Source organism: Elaeis guineensis, chromosome 4 (genome assembly GCF_000442705.2).
Source record: "Elaeis guineensis isolate ETL-2024a chromosome 4, EG11, whole genome shotgun sequence".
NCBI classification, from domain to species: domain Eukaryota; kingdom Viridiplantae; phylum Streptophyta; class Magnoliopsida; order Arecales; family Arecaceae; genus Elaeis; species Elaeis guineensis.
Window position 1 is genome coordinate 9,372,703 of NC_025996.2, and position 24,160 is coordinate 9,396,862.

General features: G+C 36.7%; 1 protein-coding gene and 1 pseudogene across 3 annotated transcripts; both read right to left on the reverse strand.

The window, feature by feature from the left end:
- Window positions 1-2,235: 2,235 nt before the first annotated feature.
- Window positions 2,236-3,520, reverse strand: LOC140856867 (monooxygenase 2-like; annotated as a pseudogene).
- Window positions 3,521-6,071: 2,551 nt separating this feature from the next.
- LOC105044018 (monooxygenase 2) lies at window positions 6,072-24,160 on the reverse strand. 3 transcript variants are annotated; one of them, XM_073255474.1, is made up of 10 exons: window positions 24,054-24,160; window positions 23,539-23,661; window positions 21,092-21,172; window positions 20,804-20,892; window positions 20,591-20,665; window positions 14,277-14,338; window positions 14,145-14,204; window positions 13,855-14,049; window positions 10,887-10,970; window positions 10,677-10,813 (listed from the first exon to the last, which is right to left on the reverse strand). In XM_073255474.1, the coding sequence occupies exons 2-9, from the start codon at window positions 23,659-23,661 to the stop codon at window positions 10,936-10,938; spliced, it is 720 nt and encodes a 239-aa protein (XP_073111575.1). In that variant the 5' UTR covers window positions 24,054-24,160; the 3' UTR covers window positions 10,677-10,813; window positions 10,887-10,935. The 3 variants fall into 3 exon arrangements, with proteins under 3 accessions (XP_073111574.1, XP_073111575.1, XP_010920090.1); XM_010921788.4 differs by lacking the exons at window positions 10,677-10,813; window positions 10,887-10,970 and adding an exon at window positions 13,160-13,508 and having other exon boundaries at window positions 24,054-24,126; XM_073255473.1 differs by lacking the exons at window positions 14,145-14,204; window positions 14,277-14,338; window positions 20,591-20,665; ... (2 more) ...; window positions 23,539-23,661; window positions 24,054-24,160 and adding exons at window positions 6,072-6,782; window positions 7,823-8,051; window positions 8,193-8,358; window positions 8,726-8,794 and having other exon boundaries at window positions 10,667-10,813; window positions 13,855-13,994.

Sequence of the window (24,160 nt, forward strand, 5' to 3'; positions counted from 1 at the left end):
TCGGATCAAACTATTCATGATCTTTCTCGGATCAGATTCTTCATGATCTTTCTCGGATCATATTCTTCCACACATAAGCCTGTGGGGGCTGTCCCAGGCATAAGCTCCTGGCAAGCTATTCCACATGACAAAGCCAGTCCAAACCAAATTTCTCTTTCTTTTCATCTTCATGAAATTATAATATTGACTTCATTAATCAATTCAAATTTTACAGTGTAATAAATATGTCATACCCATATAATCATGCCATCAATCACTGATACATATGTATTGATATAACATACTCATACTCAAAATCACATAAATAGATAACAGTGTCTCAGATATAACAAATTTATCGATCTCAAATCCAACGATGCAAAATCAATGAGATAAAACCAACGGTAAAATAACATATATAATGATGATCATGTACAGAGATTCTTACCTTTATCGGTGACTGATCCAAGCACGAAAATCAATGTTCTTCTTTGATTTATAAATTTCTTTAACAAAATAATTCACTCGATATCATATGCAGACAATCATCTCTTCATAACCTTGATCAAATATAAAAATCATATATGAAAAAAATTACCAATAATCGATCCTAATAACACAAATCGAGGACCTCTCAGGATTAACCAAAATTAAGATTTGTCTAAGTATCTGGATCCTCCACTGATCCATAAGACTTCTAGAGAGAGAAAATCCATAAAGAGAGAGAAAATTTTAGAGAGAAAGTAGAGAGAGAAGTGGAGAGAGAATCTTCGTATCCTTCAGATGAGGCAATCATGATCGAGATCATCAGAGGTCTTATCAGGATGGCTCAATATGAATCAAGTGTTACAATTTCGAATAGGATCGGATTGGGATCAGATCTACCGCATGAATTTCGGAGCAATCTCAAATCATCATATTTTTATTTCAAATTTATCTTAGGGTCTGTGATGCAATCAGAGAGAGAGTAGAAAAATTCTAGAGAGATAAAATCCACAAAAAGAGAGAAAGATCTAGAGAGAGAAAATAGAGAGAGAATCTAGAGAGAGAAACTGGAAAGAGAAGGTAGAGAGAGGAGAGAGAAAAAAATTTTCTCTCTTCTTCTTCTTTTTATTTTATTTTATTTTTATTTTTTTTCTTTCTCTTTTTTTCTTTTTTTTTTCTTTTTCTTTTTTTTTTCTTTTCTTTTTTTTTTCCTTTTTCTTTTCTTTTCTTTCCTTCTTCTTCTTCCTTCTTCTTTTCTTTTCTTCCCGCGGCTTGTTTTTGACCGAAATAGGGGATCTTTGATCCCCTCATTGGTTGGCCGACCGGCGGCGCAGCCGGCGCGGAGATGGTCGACGGCCCAAGGAGAGGTGATCCGACGGCAAGAGGAGATCAAACCGGTGGTCGGCGGTGACCACCGACGATGGAAAAATGGCAAAAAGGAAGGTTCTTCCGCAACAAAATCCGACGACTCCGATCGCCGGCGAGCGTGCACATCGGCACGGGAAGAAAGGGGAAGGAGAGAGGAAGGGGAGGAGGCTTACCTCCATCGTCGGCGAAGCTTTTCCGACGAGAAATTGGACGGCACAGTGACAGATCTCCGTGAAAAATTTCCGACGATTGCCGCCGTTTGCCCCGGGATTCTTTGGTAGGAAGAAGGGAGAAGGGTCTCTCCTTTAAATAGAACCAGAGGAGAGGAGTTTGACTCCTCTTCGATGAGGTTTCCGACTCCGATTAGGAGTCGGTCGGGAGAAGAAGGCTCCCTGCGGGAGGCTTCTTCATTTTTTTTTTTTATTTGGGCTTTAGATTGATTCTGAGCCCAATTTGGGCCGGTGTGTTACACTATTATTCCTACTATATGACAGCCACTTCAATAATATAATGGTCAGATAATGTTCGCCGTTCAAATACTCTTTTCTACGACGATCATTACTAGTCACCACATCCACCCAACCAAGAGTATGATCGACTCAATTGCCATTGGTGATTACGACCGAGAAATCAGTCGATCCTATCCGGATTCCCACAAGAAAATATTGGCTTAACCAGTCCAGGTTAATTTCCTCCCAAACTTATTTCTTGAAGGACCGACCAAAAACAAAGATTTGATGGTACGAACATAAGCATATATAAACCAAAAGAACGATACCAATCCGTAGAGCATGGGTTGTAGCTTAAATAACAAGAAAACAACTGAAACTAATGCAAGAACTTGCTCAGACCAGATGTCAAAAACAACGACTACATGAATCGTCCTCACATGTTATTGATCATCGGTTGCAAATTCCATCTACATTACACTTCTGAAACTTGTAAACCAATTTACCTCCACATGGAAAATATAAAATAAAACATACAGAAGCATGCCTCATGGTTTTGTCTTACATTTTTTATGTTCAAAGATAAGCCGCATCAAGATTGTTATCATGTATGCTAAGGCTTCATCCAACTGACTCATCACTGACAAAAACAAGGCTCACATCCTACATGTAAGCACAAAATTATACTTCAAGCACCAGCCACAACCACAAGTACATGTAATGCTGGTGAACAAGTGGACATGAGACAGCCTGCATAGATTACCCTTAATAAACTCAAGATATCAATGAACTAATGTGGACTAAGCATGCCTATTTGATGCAATCTGAAACAATATAAATTCAGGCTAGTGTTATGGCCAACAGATGCCCCTATAACAGAGCTTTTTATACCAATTAATAATCCTGCGATGCTTCGATTTATATTATGACACAAAAGAACTCAATATTAATAGCCTAAGAGCATCCCACAATCAAAATCAGTTCTTTCCAAGAGCAACCTAGCCACTGTACCGGACAAGTATTTCTCCCTTAGGAAACCCATGATTGCACCATCACTTTGTTGTATGCGACCCAAGGCATAAGCCGTGGCAATCAACTGACAGCTCCTCGATTTCCTCTCCTTAGTACACTTCTCCAAGCCCTTCTTACTGTCATCAGACTTCTTTTTCTCCTCCGTTGTATTCCCCAAAAAGGGCTTCACTCAAGCATCTAGCCCAAACAATGTGCAACCTCCTTGACCTATATCAGGGGTCCCATGCATCTCCAGGCACAAAAACATTTTCCTTGCTTATATACCCCCATAACAGAGAAAATGGCCGCCTATATCTCCATGGAGCTGAGACCGGATGGCTGAGTTCGCTCATTTCTAGACATGTATAAATTCTTCCGGCACCTTGGAATGCTTCAACCTACTCAGCATATATTGTTTCATTTTCATTGCATTTTCTTCCACTTCCTTTTCTGTTAAATAAAAACAAACAAAAGCCTACTTCAGCAGAGCAAGTCCATGTGAAAAACCAACAAATGCTTCTCTCGCTGCATGGTACCAAATCGGATCTGAAGCCTTCTGCAAAATACTCTGAAATCTATGGCTTGAAACCATGGCCACTTGCAAACTCAGAAAAACCTCCAGAAGCAGAACGCCCAGATAAGGATGTTTTCTTCAGTCCCACAAGAGCCTCAATACATTTCTAGCTCCGATCAGAGTGGCTGGAGTTGTCTGAGAACTGCTGGTGCAGCAAGACATATAAAATAAATTTCGATCGGAGTTAGCTCAAGTGAGAATCTTCTGATGGCCAAGTCAGAAAGATGAAACAGATGAGAAGAAGGGCAAGAGGGTGATGGGCTACGATTGTGCATACCCGAAGGATCCTTTTTTTTTCCTCAATAAAGGATGAGAGCCATGAGAGAAAAGGTGATGGGAGATTATTCTGATCCTTCTGTTCGTACCATTTATTATGTCTTGTTTAGACTTTGGCGGTGGACTCATCTTATCCAGCGCACAGTTAGCTGCCCTCAGAGGGACATAATTTGACGTGTCCTTATCTGACGCACAGCCAACCGTTGAAGTGATATGGTTAGATGTAGAGTGATATGACTTGATGAGATCGTGTGGAGGTTGACTTTTTCAAACCTGGCAGCCAGAAATAGTTAAAGAAAATACAATCTATGGCGAGCGAAACATACAAACAAAGAAATCACGGATCCAATGATGGAGAAAGAAAACAAGGGAAGTGAAATTAATTCAAAAAGAAAGGGATTGGGAGTAGCTCACATCCATGCCAGGATACGAAGAGAAGGACTGAACGAGGGTTTGGTCCATCGACCGCAAGAATGCCTTTATTCTTTCTCGCTTCCCTTTGGCTTTTTGAGCTCGACCAAGAAAATATTTTAGCACGGTACAATAGGTCAAGTGATTTCAGATCGGGTAAGGTTAAGGTGAACCTTTTAGACCTTTAACCCGAAAGCTAAGGTGACCAGAGATTTATGTTCATTGGACCTAGAATTAATATCCTACACAAATCTATGAGGTTCCCCCAACAGAAAATGGGCGTGGCTTATGTAGCCAACCGTTCCTTTTTGTAATCACATCTTATTTCATCTCCAAAATGTATCCTGATTAAATAACTTTTAAGTTTGCAATTTTATGTCTTCTATCTATAATCTATGTTATGGTCCTTATGGACTATCACCTCGGCCTCACCATGGGCAAAGGAGGAAAAGGTTGGCTACGGCCGATTTGTAGAGTTGCAGATAATGATCCAGATCGAGTAGATCATCTAGATTCGATAAAAAATCTCATTTGAAAAAATATTTTTTTCTTATGATTCTAAAAAAATTAGATAAAAAAAATTTAATCATCAAGATTAGATTTCATCTCAAAAGATAATCATCGACCGGCTCTGCATCGCAAATACAAAAATGCAACCTCCACCTATTTGATCCATGCACTATTTTTAGAAACAGCTAATGCGAAGGATCCTGCCTCCTCGTCTTCTTTTGAGAAGTCTTCAGTCCAGAAATCCACTACCGAACTTCTATTTGAGGAGACCAGCTCTAACCTCTCCAATTTGGGATTGGGCAAAAACAATCTATGTAACTAGAAATTGGTCAATGAGTCTTAGGCCTAACCATCTTAGCTGGTTAAGGGATCAAAAGCTAAAACTTGGATTAAGGATAGACCAAATCAGTCAACTGGTTTCTGAGACTAACCAGGACGGGCTGATTATTTCCAATATTTGTAACATATTTTTGATGAATCAGATAAATTAAATAATTTGAGTATAAATATTTCAATGGAAATTAAAAAATAAAATATTCAAAACTTGAGAATAATGAATATTTTCTGAAGATTTCTTCTTAAATAACAGAGTATTTATCCTGAAATTCCCAATAATTTATCATGCCAAGTATTGATAATTTGAGATATAAAATTGCTGATCAGTTTGGCTTCTTGAGCAACAAAACTAAAAGAACGAACAAGTATACGTACACAAATTTACACCCTACGTCCATTAACCCAAATGGCTGCATGAGGCCGTTGATGCTACAGTGGGTAATTGGCCCGTTGCTTTAAACGTATGGAAGAGAGTACCAAAAGTCAGAGCGCCGTCATTAATCCAAACAGTGACAGAAAGCATTCGTAGAAATATAAAAATCTTAGCATTGATATTTTAGCTAATAATGGATCACTATCTGCCATCAAAGTTTTCTTGATCTTGAATCAAGAGCACCAATCAAATATCTTATCCATTTAAAATAATCGGATGCATGATAAGGATAAATTTCATAAAGTAAAGAGATCACAAGCATCCGTCAAATTCTTATTTTTCTTGAATTAATCATGATACATGGCACGTTGCTCATTGATTAAATCATCTATCAAATAGATTTACTTTCTCTTGATTCATCGATAAGAATATAATTATTCATCAGATGCGCTTTCTTGTTGGATCAAAATTGTCATTACCCGGCCTCTTGAAAAAATTCCTTTGCCTACCATGAGTGGCTCTAAACTTTTAAAGGCATTTCCATGTTTATCAACCTCACTATTCTTATCGTAGTTCTTGACCATTTAAAGGACATGCAAAAGAATAGTATGAGTCAAAAGTGGGATATTTTATCAACTTAGAAAAAGTTTTCAATCAACGGAAGAATAAAATCACCCTAACATTACTCATTTCTCTCATAGCACATGCTAAATGCTAATGTTTGTGCACAAGCGAATATGAGACGGCCTGCGTGGATCGCCCTTATGATAAACTCAAGATATCAATTAACTAATGTGGATTAAGCATCTCTATGTGATTGAATTTGAACTAATATAGATTCAGGCCCATGGATTGGCCTACAAACGCCCCAATAATGGAGCTTTTATTTAAATTCTGTTGCATAAAGAAAAATATTGATTAATAATTCTGCAACACTTCCAATTACATTATGACATACGAACTCAATATTAATAGCTTTAGAGCTTCCCGCAATCAAAATCAGCTCTTTCTAAGAGCAACCTGGACATTGTACCAGACAACCATTTGTCCCTAAGATAGCCCATGATTGCACTAGCACTTTGTTGTATACGGCCCAAGACATAAGCTGTAGTAATCAACTGAAAGCTTCTCCATCTCCTCTCCCTAGCATACTGCTCTAGGCCCTTCTTAATTTTGTGATACTCTCCTTTAGCTCCTCCACTGTGTCCCCGCAAAAGGGCTTCACCTAAGCATCTGGCCAAAACAATGCTATCTTCAAGTGCTGAGCAGCCTCCTTGACCTAAATCAGGGGTCATGGGATGGAACGCATCTCCGGCTACACAAGCATTTCCTTTGCTTATATCCCCCCACAACAAAGAAAATGGCCACCTATATCTTAATGGAGCTGAGACTGGATCACTGAGTTCGCTTATTTCTATAACATGTATGAATTCTTTTGGCATCTTGGAATGCTTCAACTTACTCAATATATATTGTTTCATTTTCAATGGACTTTCTTCCACTTCCTTTTCTGTTAATGAAAACAAACAAAGGGGTTAACATTTTCATATTGATACCAAAAAGAGGCATATAGGTAAACAATGAGCAAAATTTATCCCTTGGTCTCTCTTCTCACACACTCTCTCTTGCAAAGTTTTACATTTGAAGAAAATAATCCTTCCTCTGGTTTTCATTGACTGAACCTTGGTAAATATTGACCAAAGTCATAGAAGGACCAGTATACTATTATTTTTAAGGGCAAATGAGTCTTAGGACCCCATCTCTTCTCACTTACTAATTTCCCTTTTTCTTATTTGACACGCTTAGCTGCTAAGGACCAAAAATGGAGAGGCCTGGGTTAAGAGGTTTGCAAATATGAGGGCATGGAATAAAAATAGCCTAAATATATATAATTAGCATTGTAGAATATTTTGTTATCATCTAATTAAATTAACCTGAGAAATGTATAAGCAATAAATTACAAGATTTCATGGATTAAACACAAATACAGGATAGGCAGAAATGAATATATAAATACAAAAAATATCAGGGACTAAATTGCATTTTTTTAAAAAAAATTGTAACTAGCTGAACCATAAATATTTGAAATATCTACTTTACCCTTAATAGTTTTAAGTGCTAAGATTTAATATAAAGAACATTCACTATCTTAAAAAATGTATCCAAGCAAAACTTTAAAAAGTAAAAATGAGCATTGATTTTATGTGTATTTTTCTAGGAAAAAATATAATAAATAGGCTCAAAACCATATTTTTTTGGAATAAAACATAACGTATATTTCAAGCAATTAACTACCACAACAATATCCAAATTCTATGGCTTTAGAATTAAAGAAGATGCCGAACTATATTTCAATTAGCTTGACAAATCATAGCAGGGCACCATGTTTAATAAGCTGTCACTGTTATGTTCAATGTCGAGAAAATTTTTAGGATCCATATTTGGGTGGAGGACTGGGGAGCAACATTCTACCTTTTCAGTATCACTTACTTTGACTGCAAACATACATAATAGAACGCATGCATACGCAATAAAAATTGCAGAGCCTACCTTGCTCAGAGGGAGTCCAAGTAAAAAACCAATAAATAATTCTCTCGTTACAAGGCACTAGACCTGTACGTATGCCTTCTCCAAAATATTGCATACGCTCAGGTTTGAAGCCATGGCCATTAGGAAACTCAGCAAAACCTCTCGAAGCTGAACGCCCCGTGAATCTTGGTTCGTTCAGGCCCAACCATTTTGCTACCACTGAGTTCACTCCATCACAACCTATCAAGACCTGTAACATGGAGAAAACAACAAAAATAGTTTTCAAAAAATTCTATTAACAACTTTGGATAGTTTATATACCATATCGATACATTTTTTACATTACAAAACTATTTCATCCATGTTCTTTCCATTTTAGAAATATACGCACCTTAGTTTTAAGTGTGGAGCCATCTGCTAAATGCAAGAGCTTGAAGTAGCCATCCTCCTCAATTGCAACAACTTTGGAAGAGTATCTAACTGCGCCGCGTGGTAGCTCCTTTTCTAAGGTTTCCAACAACATATTCCTCCTTAAGCAGCGTACTTCATGCTCTCCACTACATTATTTTTCTTTTTTTTTTAGATTAAAAAATGTAATTTATATAGACAACCAAAAGATTTCACCAGAAAAGACTGTAATTAAATTAATGGAACATATCGCTTTCTCACTAGAAGATATTAATGGGCCATCTCGATAGTGGGTTCTAGCAAGAGACCGATATATTTGTATTTGATCAACAAATAATTATTGTATGATCCTGTTACAATTATTTCGGATAGAGGACAAGTATGTACATTCAGAACATAAGGAATATAGGTTTTTTGAGCTGATTGAAGAGATTAACTTCAATCATATGGTGGCTAAAGAACAATGCAATGTGCTTAAAAAATTTGGATCGTGTATGACACAATCTAAAAGCTCACCTCTTCCCTTGCGCCATAAATGCCGAGTTTGATGCTCTAGCTCCAAAAGTGGCAGGAGTAGCGGTCACTCTGCACACACAAGAACATTCATTAGTTTATATATATATATATATATATATATATATATATATATATATATGGGTGCGTGCGTGCGTGTGTGTGCATTGCTTTTCATATATATAAAAATTAAGTATGAAAATAGTATGCGTTTATTATTTGAAAAAGTTGCATAAAAAGTTTTCAAAAATAAACTAGTAACATCTATATGTGTAGGAATTTGGGTAAATCGCACATGTGTCAGTTCTGGTTAGAAACTATCAACGTTTGCAATCATCTTGAGACTACGTATGTGAGCCATCCACAATTCTTTACCTTGTTAAATAGGGTGCATGTTAACTAGTTGAGTTGTTTTGAGTCGATAGAGATCGATACAATGATTTGGTTTTGAATGCTCATCCAATTGGATAAGGTCCCCTGGCAACAGGAGATGTATTGGGACTTCGATTTCTTTATTTTATTAATTCTCTCTGACTCTCGTAAATCATGTGATGCATGTCTTCTCAATTAAAAGGATTCAGTTAATTAAGAACCCAATAACACACACACACAAAAAAAAAAAAGAAGGGTCCTGTAATAGAAGACCACGATTACGTGGTTGCGGGATACGAAATGTATAATAAGAGAGAAAAGGGCACTATATATTGTTCCTGCTTACCCTTGTAGGCGGACATGAAATGTATAATAAGAAACTATCAACGTTTGCAAACAGCTTGAGGCATCTATATGTGTAGGAACATCTATCTGTGTCAATTCTTGGACTTGTTAAATAGGGTGCATGTTTAACTAGTTGAGTTGTTTAAGACGATAGAGATTGATACAATGATTTGGTTTTGAATGCTCATCCAATTGGATAAGGTCCCCAGATAACTGGAGATGTATTGGGACTTCGATTTCTTAATTTTATTAATTCTCTCTGACTCTCTTAAAATTGTATTGAGGTCCTTCTAAGGCAGTCATAAATCATGTGATGCATGTCTTCTCAATTAAAAGGGTTCAGTTAATTAAGAACCCAATAACACAAAAAAAAGGTCCTGTAACCGAACACCATGATGAACAAAAATCATATGCGGAGGGCACTATAAGCCATCATATGGAGTGGGCCTAGTTTTATGTCACAATTTTTTTTTCATATTTTAAAGAGAAAACCTAAAAGCCAAATAGAAATTGGATTGTTCTTACTAATAGAGACTATGAGTTCCATAACTGAAATAATAAAAAAAAAAAAAAAATGCACGTCTAAGAAAAATCCTTTGTGTCCATATCCTCTTTTTTCTTCATCAAGTTTTTTCATCCATTATCTTTCTTATTAAACCATTTCTCCTATCCATAAGATCTTTTTCTCGAGTCACTTTCTCCTCTTCCAAACTTCATGCATCATCTCTTTTATTCATGATGTCTTCCTCAAGGCTTTTCTTCTTTTCCAAATTTATGTGTCGTTTTACCTAAAAAAATATATTAAAACGTCTATATTTTGCTAGGTATATATCAACTAGTAATATACTATGTACCAGTGAATAATAAGTTTGGTAAACTATATAACAATTTAGCTGTAGGTCTGTATTAAATCATTCTGGGTGTGTATCAAAAAATCTTATAATATGCATCACCTAATTATGTATTTAATGTGTATAATATGATTATATAGTATGTATTATTAAAAAATATTTTATGAAAATAAAAAAAAAAGAGAATATCTTAATTATAAAATTAATAATTTTATTATTTAAAAAAATTATTTTTAAAAAATTAATATTAAAAAAAATACGGCAAACTATTGATATTTTATTGTGCTCGTCCCATTTGATTTTTGTTCCACCGGGGCTAAATAGTTGAGGTACGGAATCTATTATAAGAGAGAAAAAGAGTATTGTTGCTGCTTACCCCTGTAGGCGGACATGACTCTGCCGGAGAGAGTCACCCACCCTAAGCGCATCTAGTGCTCTCCAAGCATTGGTCCATATGGACAGCCCGAAACCCGCTGCCCTCAGCGACTCCGACGACTCCAACACCAAGCTCCGCACTCCCTTTCTGAATCCATGTTGTTATTTTCTCTCTAATTCCTCCCGAAAGCAATATATAGATGTTAAATAGTTCTTCATACCTATGGAGTCCCAAAGCTGTTGCGAGCCCCGCTATTCCGGCGCCGATGATCACGACATCCTCAATGGCCTCCATTTGATGCAAGCTGTGGAGGAGTGCAGCGAGAATTAGAGGTGGAGATTGAAGATGGAAGCAGAAATTAAGAATATTTATAGCTAGAAGGAGATACTCCTGAGGTCACCACTGACGTGTTGCCGTCCGCATTTTTTAAGGCAAAAGTGTAGCCGTTCCTGTCGCATTTCTGAGTTGGAGTTGAGATTGACGGGAGCAGATATTTTATTTCGTTTATTGATGATTTTAAGTTTAATAGGAAGATATGAATTTATTTTTTAAAATAAAAATTTAAAATTTATGATACATTTAATTTTTTTTAGATAAATTATATTTTTGATTCGGAACTAAATCAGATTTTTTTAAATGATTCATGAACTATAAAATCCTAAACTTTAGTCTCCAACTATCTGAGTCAATTTAATATTGTCCTCAGATATGATTTCGATAATTTTTTCTCATCAAAAGTCTCACATGATAACTTTTGGTATTTATGTGGAGCCATGTCATTTTCTTCCCCAAATACCAAAATTCCATCTCATCTCTCTGAATCTCCATTTTCTTTCCCAAATTTCTCATCTTCCATCTCTCTTCTTCTCATTCCTAAAATTCCAATGAAAAAATAAGAGAAAGAAATAAACCCTGGTCCAATTCTCCTCCTCCCTCACAAATTTTTCTTCTATATCTCTCACCATTTCATCTCACCGAACTCTCTCTATTCATCCCTTTTCAAATCTTTCCTCTCCGCTCTCTCTTTTTCTCATCTCCAAAATCGCAATAGAAAAAGAAGAAATAAAGAAAAATCTTCTTTTCTCTATGATCCATTCTCCTCCGCTCGATTCTTCTCCTTCAGTCATCTTCCATCGCCTCCCGCCAACACCTCCTACCGAACCGACATCAGGTCTTCTCCTCCCATTCCAGGTTTCCTTCCCTCCATGATCCCATCATCCTCAAAAAAGAAAGATCAAAGAAAGAAGAAGAAAGAGAAATACGATGGGAAAAGAAAAAATAATATCACATAGACGCCACATCAATTTTTTTTTAAATTTTAATGCCATATAAGTACCACATAAGTATTAGATGTTGTCACATTGGACACTGATAAGAGAAAACCATCAAAATTACATCTGAGAGCAACTTTAAAACAGTATAAATAGTTAGGAAATTAGAGTTAGGGAATTAAAGTTTAGAATTTTATAATTCATAGATTATTTAAGAAAATCTGACTTAATTTATAAGTTAAAAATATAATTTATTCAAATTTTTCTTTTTTACTTTTGTTGAAAAGCAGAGTGGGTATTTTATTAAAATTTTGAGCACCGATAGAGACACTGAATATACCATTTGTGATGATTTTTTGAAGGGACATGATACTAAGCATTAGTTAACTGCTAGGTACGCTTCTTAATAAAGTAAAGTGGTGGAAACAAAAAACATAACTATTATGGATAAACCTATATGCATGTTATATTGTAAAAAATGTTGCCAGATGTTTTCTGGGTGGAAGTTGTTGCTGGGTGGAAGTTGTTGCTTGTGGTATTTATGTTTTGAACAGATGCCCCACGGAAAAAAAATACCCCACAAAAAATTTGGACTGCAACTGTCATCGGACAAGGTTATAAGTTGTATAACCTTAAGAGCGCAAAGTAGTTGCTGTCGTGATATCATTTTTGATGAGCAAACTGCTTGGAATTGGTCCATGGAAGAGAAATGGTCCTTTCAATTGCCGTATGGTACTTAATACAAATTAGAGTCATCTAGCCGTCCGTATCCTTTTTTTTTTTTTTTTAATAAAGGCCAAGAACAACGATATGATGGTCCGAACACAAGAATATATAAACAAAAAGAACGATACTTATTTAGGGTTGACCCGTAAAGCATGTGTTGTAGCTTAAATAACAAGAACGCAACCGAAACTAATACAAGAATCTGCACGGGCCAGAAGTAGAAAAACTTTGCATGGAGCCATGCTCACATCTAATCGATCAACAGTTGTTCAATTTTTTAAGTTCAAATATAACTCGCATCAAGATTGTCACCATATATGCTGAGGCTTCATGCAACTGACTCATCCCTGACAAAAACAAGGCCCATATCCTTACTTGCAAGCATCAAAACATACTTCAAGCCCCAACCATAACAAGTTGTTACTTTGGTTTGTTTTAAATTCTAGTAAGCTCTGCTCCTCTCTTTTAGCAAAAAAAAAAAAAAAAGCCCCAGCCATAACCACAAATAAAGTATGTCTTCATTGGTCAAACAAGTTTAATAAAAAATAAAAGAATGTACTGCTCTGTTAGTCAAATGCTACAATTAGTTTAATCTAACAAAAAATAACCAAACCTAAAGAACAATAAAAGAAGAACACAGCTTACGTAAACTATGGTTGATCTATATCTAGGACACATGACAAAGTAGTACGCAAGAGCAGGCATCCAACACATAATGATTTGGTAGAAATATTGACTTGATAAAGATCGATCCAGTTATGCCCTGCCATTAACAGCATTGACCCGTCCATTTGATCTAGAATCACGACCCCTCCCCTGGTTTTGACCCCTCCCACGACCACGACCTGTAACCAGATGACCCCACAAGTTAAAGATACCAATATTACATCAAAGGAAAAAAGGGTAATAATTTGTTGCCCTCATAATAGTTTCAAGTGCGAGTACGTTTTTAAGACCAAAGCTCTCCAAAACCATGCCAAATAGAGACACAATGGTATAATAGGAGCTACCACACAGAGATCTGGGACCCAACCAAGACAAACGGGACAAAGACTGGCCTTTCAAGTAATGGACACAGGATTGAGGCCAATGGTCAAATTTTATACGTGAAGTAACAACAAAGATAATGTAAATGCTAATCATCATGCATATTTCTTGGTTATTTAGAGGGAATTAAAACCAAAGAAATACCTCTGCCTTGATTGACAACTGGAACTTCATTATTATAGCCGTTGTCTTGTTGGTAGTCATTCCAACCACCATAGCCTCCTCTGCCACGGCCTCGGAAGCCACGACCTCTACCACGGCCCCAGCCGCCTCTGCCATATCCACGCCCCCTGTTGTCCCATCCTCCATCACCATAATCAGCTGCCATAGTACCATTTCCTACAGATAGATCCCAAACCATTGCGCCTTACATATAAACAAAAAATGAGTGAAAATTTAGGTCTGACAAGGCAGGTTGAAGCATAATAACACACCTCTCGCCCTTCCCCTGCCACGACCCCCACGACCTCGGCCTCGAGCACCAGGTGAGCCCTCTAGAATGCCAATAAATTGTCAAGAAAGATGAGCATATAAAACATCCAAACAGACATGTTGGAGACACATACCTCCGTCGTAATCAAATTCAGCCAGTGGCTTCACCTGATCCTTGGGTAAGGGAGGTTGATATCTGGGGAAAGGAATGGACTATTAAGTGAAATATGGCATAATTCGAAAAGCAAGTCTAAACTATGGAATCACCAAACTTCAACAAGATTAACAAGCTTTGCTGGCAACTAAATGAAAGTCAAAACGAGTATGAGAAGTAAAACTTTTTAAGTTCGCATCAATACTACTTTGAAATTGTAAACCAAATTTTATGAATCAGTTATAGATGTTTAGGAGTTTATGAACAGGTTCATCTTGCCATCCAACATGTTGAGTGGACTATTTCAGCACCCTCAATTTGGACAATTTATGTAATTTGGATTAGTGATCCAAGGATAGATGATGTTTAGAAACTGTAAACAAAATTAATAGATGTATAGGAATCTAGAATAACAAATCATCTCAAACATCAATTATGCTCGCTGTTTAGCATCAGATTTATAATTTCAAGATTTTCTACAAATTAGCTGTACAAGATAGTACATATTTGCAATAATAAAACATCATGGTGATATATCAGCAACAATTGCAGGTGATGTAGGAATACAGACAATAAGTTCATATATAGTTACAAAATGACATCTTTTTGTCATTTCCATGACCTTCAGATAAGAGGGGGAGTGGGGAGGGGGAGGGGCTACATATTTATAAACATTGTGATAAAGCAACAGGAGTTGGAATGAATGGTATATAGGCTTCTTGAGATAAAAAAATTGCACAGTATGCATAACATGTATAGCATAGTACAGGCAAGCACCCGGCTACTCTCCCCTTTAACATTGCCTAGAATGCAAACCATACAACTTCGGAGGCCTTATTACTATCTTAAATATTTTTGTCAAAGGCATGTGACATTCATCATATACAGAAGCATGAAGCTGTGATAACCCGGCCCACTAAGCCCAGTAAAGCCCGATAAAAAAAAAAAAAAGAAACAGGGAGGAAGACTCCCGATCGGAGTCTTCCTCTTCCCCGATTCCGATCAAGAATCGGAGTCCTAGGGCCATTAAAAAATCCTAGGACGAACTCTATAAGAACCTCCCTCCTCTCCTCAAGTGTAGATCCATCAGTCACCGACGATCGCCGAAGTTTTTCTCCGATTGTCCCGATTGAAGCCGCGGCCCCTCGACCTGTGCTCGCCGCGATTTCACGCTGGTGGGAGTCACCGGAAGCTATGGTAAGGCCTCCTTCCTCTTCCTCTCTTCTCTCCCTTCTTTTCCGTGCCTGTGGGCACGATTGCCGGCGACGGGTGTCGCCGGATTTTGTTGGAAAAAAAAACCCCTATTCTCACCGGTTCCTTTCTCTGATTTTCCGGTTCCTTTCTCTGATTTTCCGACACCGACGGCCACCACCGACCGCCGGCTATGGCCCTTCCGAATTCGGAGAGAGTTGTCCCTTGCCGCCGGCCACCGTCGGGCAAGATGCAGCCTTGAACGGCCGGTTTAAGGAACGGGGACCTCTAGGTCCCCTGTTCCGGCCAAAGAAGGCCACGGGGAAAAAAAGAAAAAAGAAAAGAAGAGGAGAAGAAAAAAAAAAGAAAAGAAAAAGAAAAGGAAAAAGAAAAGAAATAATAATAATAATAATAAAAGAAAAAGAAAAGAAAAGAAAAATGTATAATCATATAATAATAATAATAATAATAATAATAATAATAATAATAAAAAGAAAAGAAGAAAAAAAAATATATATATATATATTTATATAATAATAATAATAATAAATAAAAATAAAAATACACATAAAAGGAAGTCTCTCTCATCCCTCTCTAAAATCTTTCTCTCTTTAGAATTGGATTCGTTCTCTCTACTTTCTCTCTCTAAAAAAAAAATTCTCCAAGAAGTCCTATGAATCCCCTATTAGGCTATCTTCTCCACTTCTAGAGACCTATGACCTTAAATCGGTTTAGCCGAAGGAAGAGATTTATTGGACTGATTATCAAATCGGTCATTTCTTTATATTATGTAATTTTATTAAATATGTGAAATAAAATTTATTGATGATTTAATATTTTAAATAGGACTGTCCGATTCTTTTAAGGAAGATTAAAAGATCCAGAACGATCGAGATAAGTGGATTTTATGCTCCTTATTTATTTTTTAAATAATCATGCTTTTATGTAAAGAATTGTCATTGATAAAATCATAATTTTTTATAAAACAAGGATCGGCATATGTGATATGAAAAAGTATATTTTATTATGTGCATTGATTTCATGAATATGTCTTATAAAAATAGCATGATTATGAAGCATGAATTTCATTATTTTTTCATTTATGTATATGTATGTTTTAAGAAAAAGATAAAATGATTTCAAAGGCTCTCAGATAGCTATGAATGAATCACTTCGAAAAAGTCGATATCTGGAGCTAGCATCCACACGAAATATGGCCCTGCCAGTGGGTATAAAATTGGCACATGAATTAAAAACTCTGTCGATTAAGAAAACATGACCCTGTCACGGGTATAATAGTGACCTTAGCACGAATGTCTGTGAGCAATATTTTGAAACATGATATGAATATACGATGAAAATGATTTACGATTCATAATTGTGAAATATACATGATTTATACATGCATGATGAGCTTAAAACTTGTTTTATTATATGCTCTATAAAATATTTATTTTTTTTACAATAATTGTTATTTGCTAAATGATGCATTATCATAGAAAACTTATGCTTGATCCGGTAAGGAAGCGAAAGTCTACTTACTGAGCTGGTGTAGCTCATATTCTTTTTGTTTTCTTTTTCATATACAGAGAAATAAGGCTATGACTGATGGAAAGGAAATCCAGGCTTGGGAATCAGCAAAGCAAGCTTGAAAATTTTGCACTAGGAATTCAGTTTATGTTTATGGATTGTAGTCATTATGAAATTTAAGACTTGAATTATTTCATCTTTGGATTTAGATGCTCTGAACCAGTTTTGGTTTAATTAAATATTTGAACAGAACTTTATTATTACATTTATTTGTGATACACCTGTTATTATATTTAAGAAGATGAATTTTGACTTCGTGTTATCGTGGGTCCATCCCTTGGTAGCATGGCCGTGTTATGTCCCGAATTTGGGGCGTGATATTTTATGGTATCAGAGCAATAGGTTTAATCAAAGGTAGAACTTAAAACCTAACAGAGGGTAGTTAGGTTACGCATAGTTAGACTCTAACTTAAATTATTAACTGTACTGCAACTCTGTTATAAAATAACGTAATAATGTTGGCATTTGAATAGGAAGCGATGAGCGATAAGGAGGGCAAGACCTTGGCAAATATGGCCGCTAGGACGAGAGGAGCAAGACTGTCATCGCGGGGAGCCGACAATCAACCAGTTGAGCGGGCTCCTGACGCACCGGCCACACAGACGGACATTGCTGGTGTATGTCAAGTGGTGGCTCAGCTTATCCAGCAGCAGGCACAGACTGCTCGACAGATATTATCTATGAAATCATACTACGAGAGATTCAGAAGGCTCAACCCACCTCTATTTGAGGGTGGATCTGATCCTATGGCTGCAGAGACATGGATTCGAGAGATGGAAAAGATGTTTGATGCCCTGCAATACCCTAAGAACGTGAAGGTCCGATTAGCCGTTCCTATGTTAAAAGAAAATGCCGAGTTTTGATGGACTGCAATAAAAGCGGCCCAACAAAGTGATATTCAATTATGTTAGTTTAAGAAGGACATGGAGAAAGGGTTACGAACTGAGTTTAGGCTACATACAGATAAAACTCTTTATTTTGAGAACAGATTATGTATACCAGGAGATCCTGAACTAAAAAAAAAAATTTTGGAAGAAGCCCATAAATCCCGTTTCTCCTTTCATCCCGATAGTACAAAGATGTATAGAGATTTAAAACAACTCTTCTGGTGGAATGGAATGAAGCAGGAAATAGCTCAGTTTGTATCTCAATGCTTGGTATGCCAACAAGTGAAAGCCGAACATCAAAGACCTGCTGGTTTGCTAAGACCATTAAAGATACCAGAATGAAAATGGGAGCATATCACGATGGATTTCGTTACTAGACTTCCAAAGACAACAAGAAAAAATGATGCAGTGTGGGTGATTGTTGATCGGCTTACTAAATCAGCTCACTTTCTACCTTTTCGAGTTGGCACTCCACTTGATAAGTTAGCCCAGATGTATATTGATGGAATTGTACATCTGCACGGTGTTCCAATAAGTATTGTATCTGATCGAGATCCATGATTTGTATCTAGATTTTGAAAAAATTTTCAAGATGCTTTAGGAACAGAATTGAGGCTTAATACTGCATTCCATCCCCAGACCGATGGCCAATCTAAAAGGACAATTCAAACTCTTGAGGATATGTTAAGAGCTTGTGCTTTTGACTTCGGAGGACATTGGGATAATCATGTGACATTAATTGAATTTGCATATAACAACAGTTTTCATTCTAGTATTCGGATGGCACCCTATGAAGCCCTATATAGAAGAAAGTGTAAATCCCCTCTGTATTGGGATGAAGTGAAAAAAAATTAATAGGCCCTGAGTTAGTTCAAGATGCTAGAGACAAAATTTATCTAATCAAGAGAAGACTCAAGACAGCACAGGATAGAGAAGAGTTGGGCAGATAGAAAAAGAAAAAAATTAGAATTTCAGATCGGTGATCATGTTTTTCTAAAAGTATCACCTACTAAGGGTGTCATGAGATTTGGGAGACATGGCAAGCTGAGTCTGTGATATATTAGACCTTTTGAAATTCTAAATCGAGTAGGAGATGTTGCTTACGAACTAGCCTTACCACCAGATTTATCCAAAGTGCACAATGTCTTTCATGTTTCATTACTGAGAAAGTTTGTACCTGATTCGAATAGTGTGATAAAGTATGAATCATTGCAAGTTCATGAAGATCTAACCTATGAAGAATTTTTCCTCCGAATTATTGATCGAAAAGAGCAAGTTCTAAGACGGCGTATCATTCCGTCCGTAAAGATTCATTGGAGTAATCATGAAGAGAAAGGCCACTTGGGAGCTTGAAGACGATATGAAGACGAGATATCCACACTTATTTGTAAATGAAGGTATGTTAAATTTCAAGAACGAAATTTTTTTTAAGGGGGGTAGAATGTGATAACCCAGCCCACTAAGCCCAGTAAAGCCCGGTAAAAAAAAAAACACAGAAACAGGGAGGAAGACTCCCGATCGGAGTCTTCCTCTTCCCCGATTCCGATCAAGAATCGGAGTCCTAGGGCCATTAAAAGACCCTATGACGAGCTCTATAAGAACCCCCCTCCTCTCCTCTAAGTGTAGATCCATCAGTCACCGACGATCGCCGAAGTTTTTCTCCGATTGTCCCAATTGAAGCCGCGGCCCCTCGACCTGTGCTCGCCGCGATTTCACGCCAGTGGGGGTCACCGGAGGCTGTGATAAGGCCTCCTTCCTCTTCCTCTCTTCTCTCCCTTCTTTCCTGTGCAGTTAACAAGGAGTGGGATCCAAAAACAATTAACATAGTCTAGTTGTTGCATTCAAAGGCTCTGAAATTATTGCAGAAATATAATCATTCTTCTTTGAAAACTATTCAATTCTAGGAATACGGTTAATTTATATGGAGTACAATTTAAAAGGAAAATTAATGCAGGTTGGCAGCCAAATATAAGAATTAAACAATGAGAACAGTGGTAGCAACAGAAATTTTCATTTCCAAGTAATAAAACCAAAGAAAAAAAGAAAAACAAAATTTATGTTCAAGCACTCCATATCCCAATTTGATTATTTTCAATATGAATTAACGTGTTTTCCAGCATATACCAAATCATTTCATGCGGTTCACAAATACTATAGTCTCTATGCATCAATAGCTCACGCTCATACAATTATGTAGTCATCCACAAACTGCCCCAACTTGAGGAAATTCCAATGCATGCAAAATACCATGGTAGAAGCTTCCAGTTACTAATCTAGCCACGAATCTTGCACACTTAATAGTTCTTAATGAAATTGTAAATTGCCTGATTCAAACTAACCATTCTTCAGAATACAAGCATCACTTGTTTTCGCTGAATGGTTGTAGCGTTTTGTTATGACAAGTAACCCGATACCCTCTTTTCCTTGGTTCCAAGTTACGAAATTTTCAATTTAAATCATCTCATTAAACACAATGCTTACACTTGGGCTTTAAATAGAGAACAATTTAATGCAAACTTAAGAATGAATAGGACATTTGCTTCAAAATTTTAAAAAAGTGCACCTACTTATGTAACCACTAGGTTATAAAGAGAAAAAAGGGAGGTAATAGCTTCACAATTCTTACCCAACTAAGGACTTGTCAAGCTCCTTCTTAGATAGAGTTATTGTGATCATAGATACATGCCTAGTGGTTTCAAGCCTGGAAAAGGAAAACTGTAGTCAGACTCGGCACAAGATGTGGGCATATGAACTACACATCTGATCTCGACTACATATATTGCTAAACATGTCTAATTGCAATATAGTCTTCATTCTCCGACAAGAAGTATGCCCTTACGGGAGTAGGCCTTCCTCTAAAGGCTCCCATGTATCTGTTATGTCAGTAGATCCAATAGTGGTATTCTGATGAAGACCAACAATTCTTCTCTGCATAAGCATGAAACGACAATAAGACTTAGGGCAATGACTAGTAAGTCTCAAATTTCTTTTAGCTATGAAGAACCTATTAACGACACCTACTAACAGCATATCAATTTAATAACACATAACAGATGCATGTAGATTCAGCATAAATTTTCAAGAGAAAAGAGAATAATAAAAAAAAATGTATATTATTCAGAAGTACCTTTATTAGCTCCACGATCATGACAGTTTTGTTGATAGCCCTTCCCATGGCCTTAAAGACAATTTCATTTGAACCTTTCTCCTTCAAAATTAAACACAAGCATCAGCTAATAAGCAAACACCTGAATTGAAAAGAAAATGTTCTGCAAAGATACATCTTGAAAACAAATGAAAAATTGAAAATTGGAAAGTGGTATTTGCTTGGACCTGCACACATGTGACAAACCACAAGAAAACTCAGACATCAGTGATGAACCTTATTAATGCAGAATAATGTGATTTTATTTCCTAAGAAAATTTTTGGTAGGTGGTAATAGGAGCATTAGTATGCCATGTCCGCTCGCTGCAACCATTCCAGCATTCCTGCTAGTTGCCATACCTGTAATTTCGTCTTCCAATTAATATTGCCCATTAATTATCCATTTAATTTCCAATAATGCCCTGTCTCATGCCAGTGTTTTGAAACACAGACGCCCCACCCAAGTCTACCCATCACACACCAGCATTTATGGCTCAGTTCAGATTAAAGCCCAAAAATATCTAAAATCCATTAGACCCAAAGAACCAGATGGTTCAACCATTCAAACCGTCCGGTCAAACCAGGTTCGACTTGGGCTGGTCAATTGTTTAATGAAAAAAAAAAAAAAGGAAAAACCTTCCTTTTGGATCTGTCCTTGCTCTCTGTCTCTCCGTTTAGAGTGAAGCACACAGATCAAGCTATAACATTAGAGGCAGTAGTACTGCTGGAGTTATTTCTTGGGTGGGGGCAGCTTGAGAATATATTGAGGTGGAGGTAGGGCAATGTCAAGAAAAATAGAGACACTGGAAAAGGGTCTACAAATAGGAGAATAGCCAAGTTAGTGCTCTTCTTCCTTCCTTTCTTCTTCTGCTTTAATGTGTCACAGCTATGTTTGGGATGGAGAGACTTCCTCTTACTCCACAAGGCTCAAATTTGAAGTGATAACACTGGATCTGTGAGAGAAAAAAGAGAAAGAAGGGGAACAAGCTTTAATCCTCATCTTAGATTGCAATTGAACCATTGACCTGTGAACCAGCCACTGGTACAGATCCATCTATGATGATGGTGTCGAAAACTGCCTCATGCATCATAAAAAAAGATCCAATTGTGCGGCACAAATATCATATGGGTGTACCATGACTTTAAACTAGAACTTATTTTTTTAGACAGTGGGCAGACAAGCAGGAAAATTTACATAGTAAATTATAATGATACAAACATTAGATCAAACTAATCATCCTACATTCACTATAAAATCTGCACATAATTGCACTTCCATATTCCATACAAGCATACATCTATTTGGATTTTTCATACAGATATCACACAATTTATTGCTTCTCATACAACAACCCGATAGACTGCTAAATATATAACTTAACTGCCCTCTTTATTTGTTTGCATGGAAAACCTTATACAGCTTAAGTCATATTTGGTCATTCATTTAGTTTTGTACAACCTAAAAAAGTGTTGATCGTACAGTGCATAACAAAATTCTGAAACATACACTATGATTCTTTAATGCAACTACAAATGAGATCTTCATGGGGATAAAATGCAATTATTTAATGATTGAAACGCAATACTTATTGACATGTGTGATCTTTTTCTTTCACTTTGAACGATCTTTCACACATCAACTTGTTATACATGAGGCGGATTGAGTTTCTTGAAACTTTCAAACAATAGTCCAGTTTTACAAGAATGGAATAATTGTTCTACAAGCTTTGTGTGATAAAAAGAGGAAAATATTGAAAAAGAGACAAGAAATATCCAATTAGAATCTAACCAGTCAGTTAGAGGCATTAAAAAAAAAAAAAAAAAATAGAGTATAATAAACAAAATAAAGGCAGTAGTAAATCAGGCAATCAAACACTCGAGTAAACCTCACTTTGCCATGATTTTTGCATAAGAATAAACATTTTCGACCACGAATTAGTGAAATCCATAAACTACCAGTGCAAGAATGGTTCAGGAAGTAATGTTGAATATCTTCATTGTAATAGAAAACTATCAACAAAAATTTCTTTTCTTAAAGAAAAGTTCGATGCGATCAAACAATGCTTGAAAAGATCATTCAAAGAAAAGGAGGGAAAAAAAGATCACAACAGAGAAACAAAAACAGAAATTTGATACCTTCCTGTTGATTGATTTGTGAATTTTGAGATTGTTTTTTCTGTGCAAATATAACTTCCAAAAGAATGGTGGTCATATTAAAAATTTACAAACTTATCCATTACATGCTTACAGTTCCAAGCACCCAAAGCAATGTAAAGCACCAAGAGTCCCATACACTACACAGACATGCAATGCAATAAGCAAATATACCAATACCCTATTTTGAAAGAGTGACCTCTAGTAGGAGAAATGAAAGAGTGATGAGATAATATATACCAATACCCTTCTTTTGTATTAGAACACAAATATACCTGAAGCAGGCTGGTGGCGTAAGTGATGTAGCTTCGCATCCTCCCTTGAGTCGTAATGCGGATCTCGTTCTCGTTTATAGGGGTTTCCTCCCTCGGTTTCTCCACCCTCTGGTAACGATCCATCTTCTCCCCCACAAAGAGAACAAAAAAGAAAAAAAAAACAAAAAAAGCAAACTTTTACGCCATTAAAAATTGAAAAACTTTCACAAGAAAAAAAAAATTCACTGCTCTCAGAAATTACGCAAAAAAAAAAAAAAAAAAAAGTGTTTATCAAATCCAAGCAAAACGATCTTCCAAGAACTTAAAGGAAAGAAAGCCAAGAAATCTACAGAAAGAAACTCTAAAAGCAAGAAATATTAAGATTGGTGCCCGAAGAAGGAACGACAAAAAGAGGAAAGAAACAGGAGAAGGAGATCTCTTCAACTCCGGACACCGGCTAGGTTTTCTCACAACTGGAGCGAGAAAAGACAAGAAGGGGAAAGAAAAAAAACATCTTGAAGAGTTGTCGCTCTTACTGTTAGTTTTTCCTCTCCCCGCCCTCTTCTACGGCTCGATTTCTTCTTTTCCGCCCTGAAACCTCTCCTGCAACCGCCCTCCCATATAAACCCGCGTTGCGCTGCGA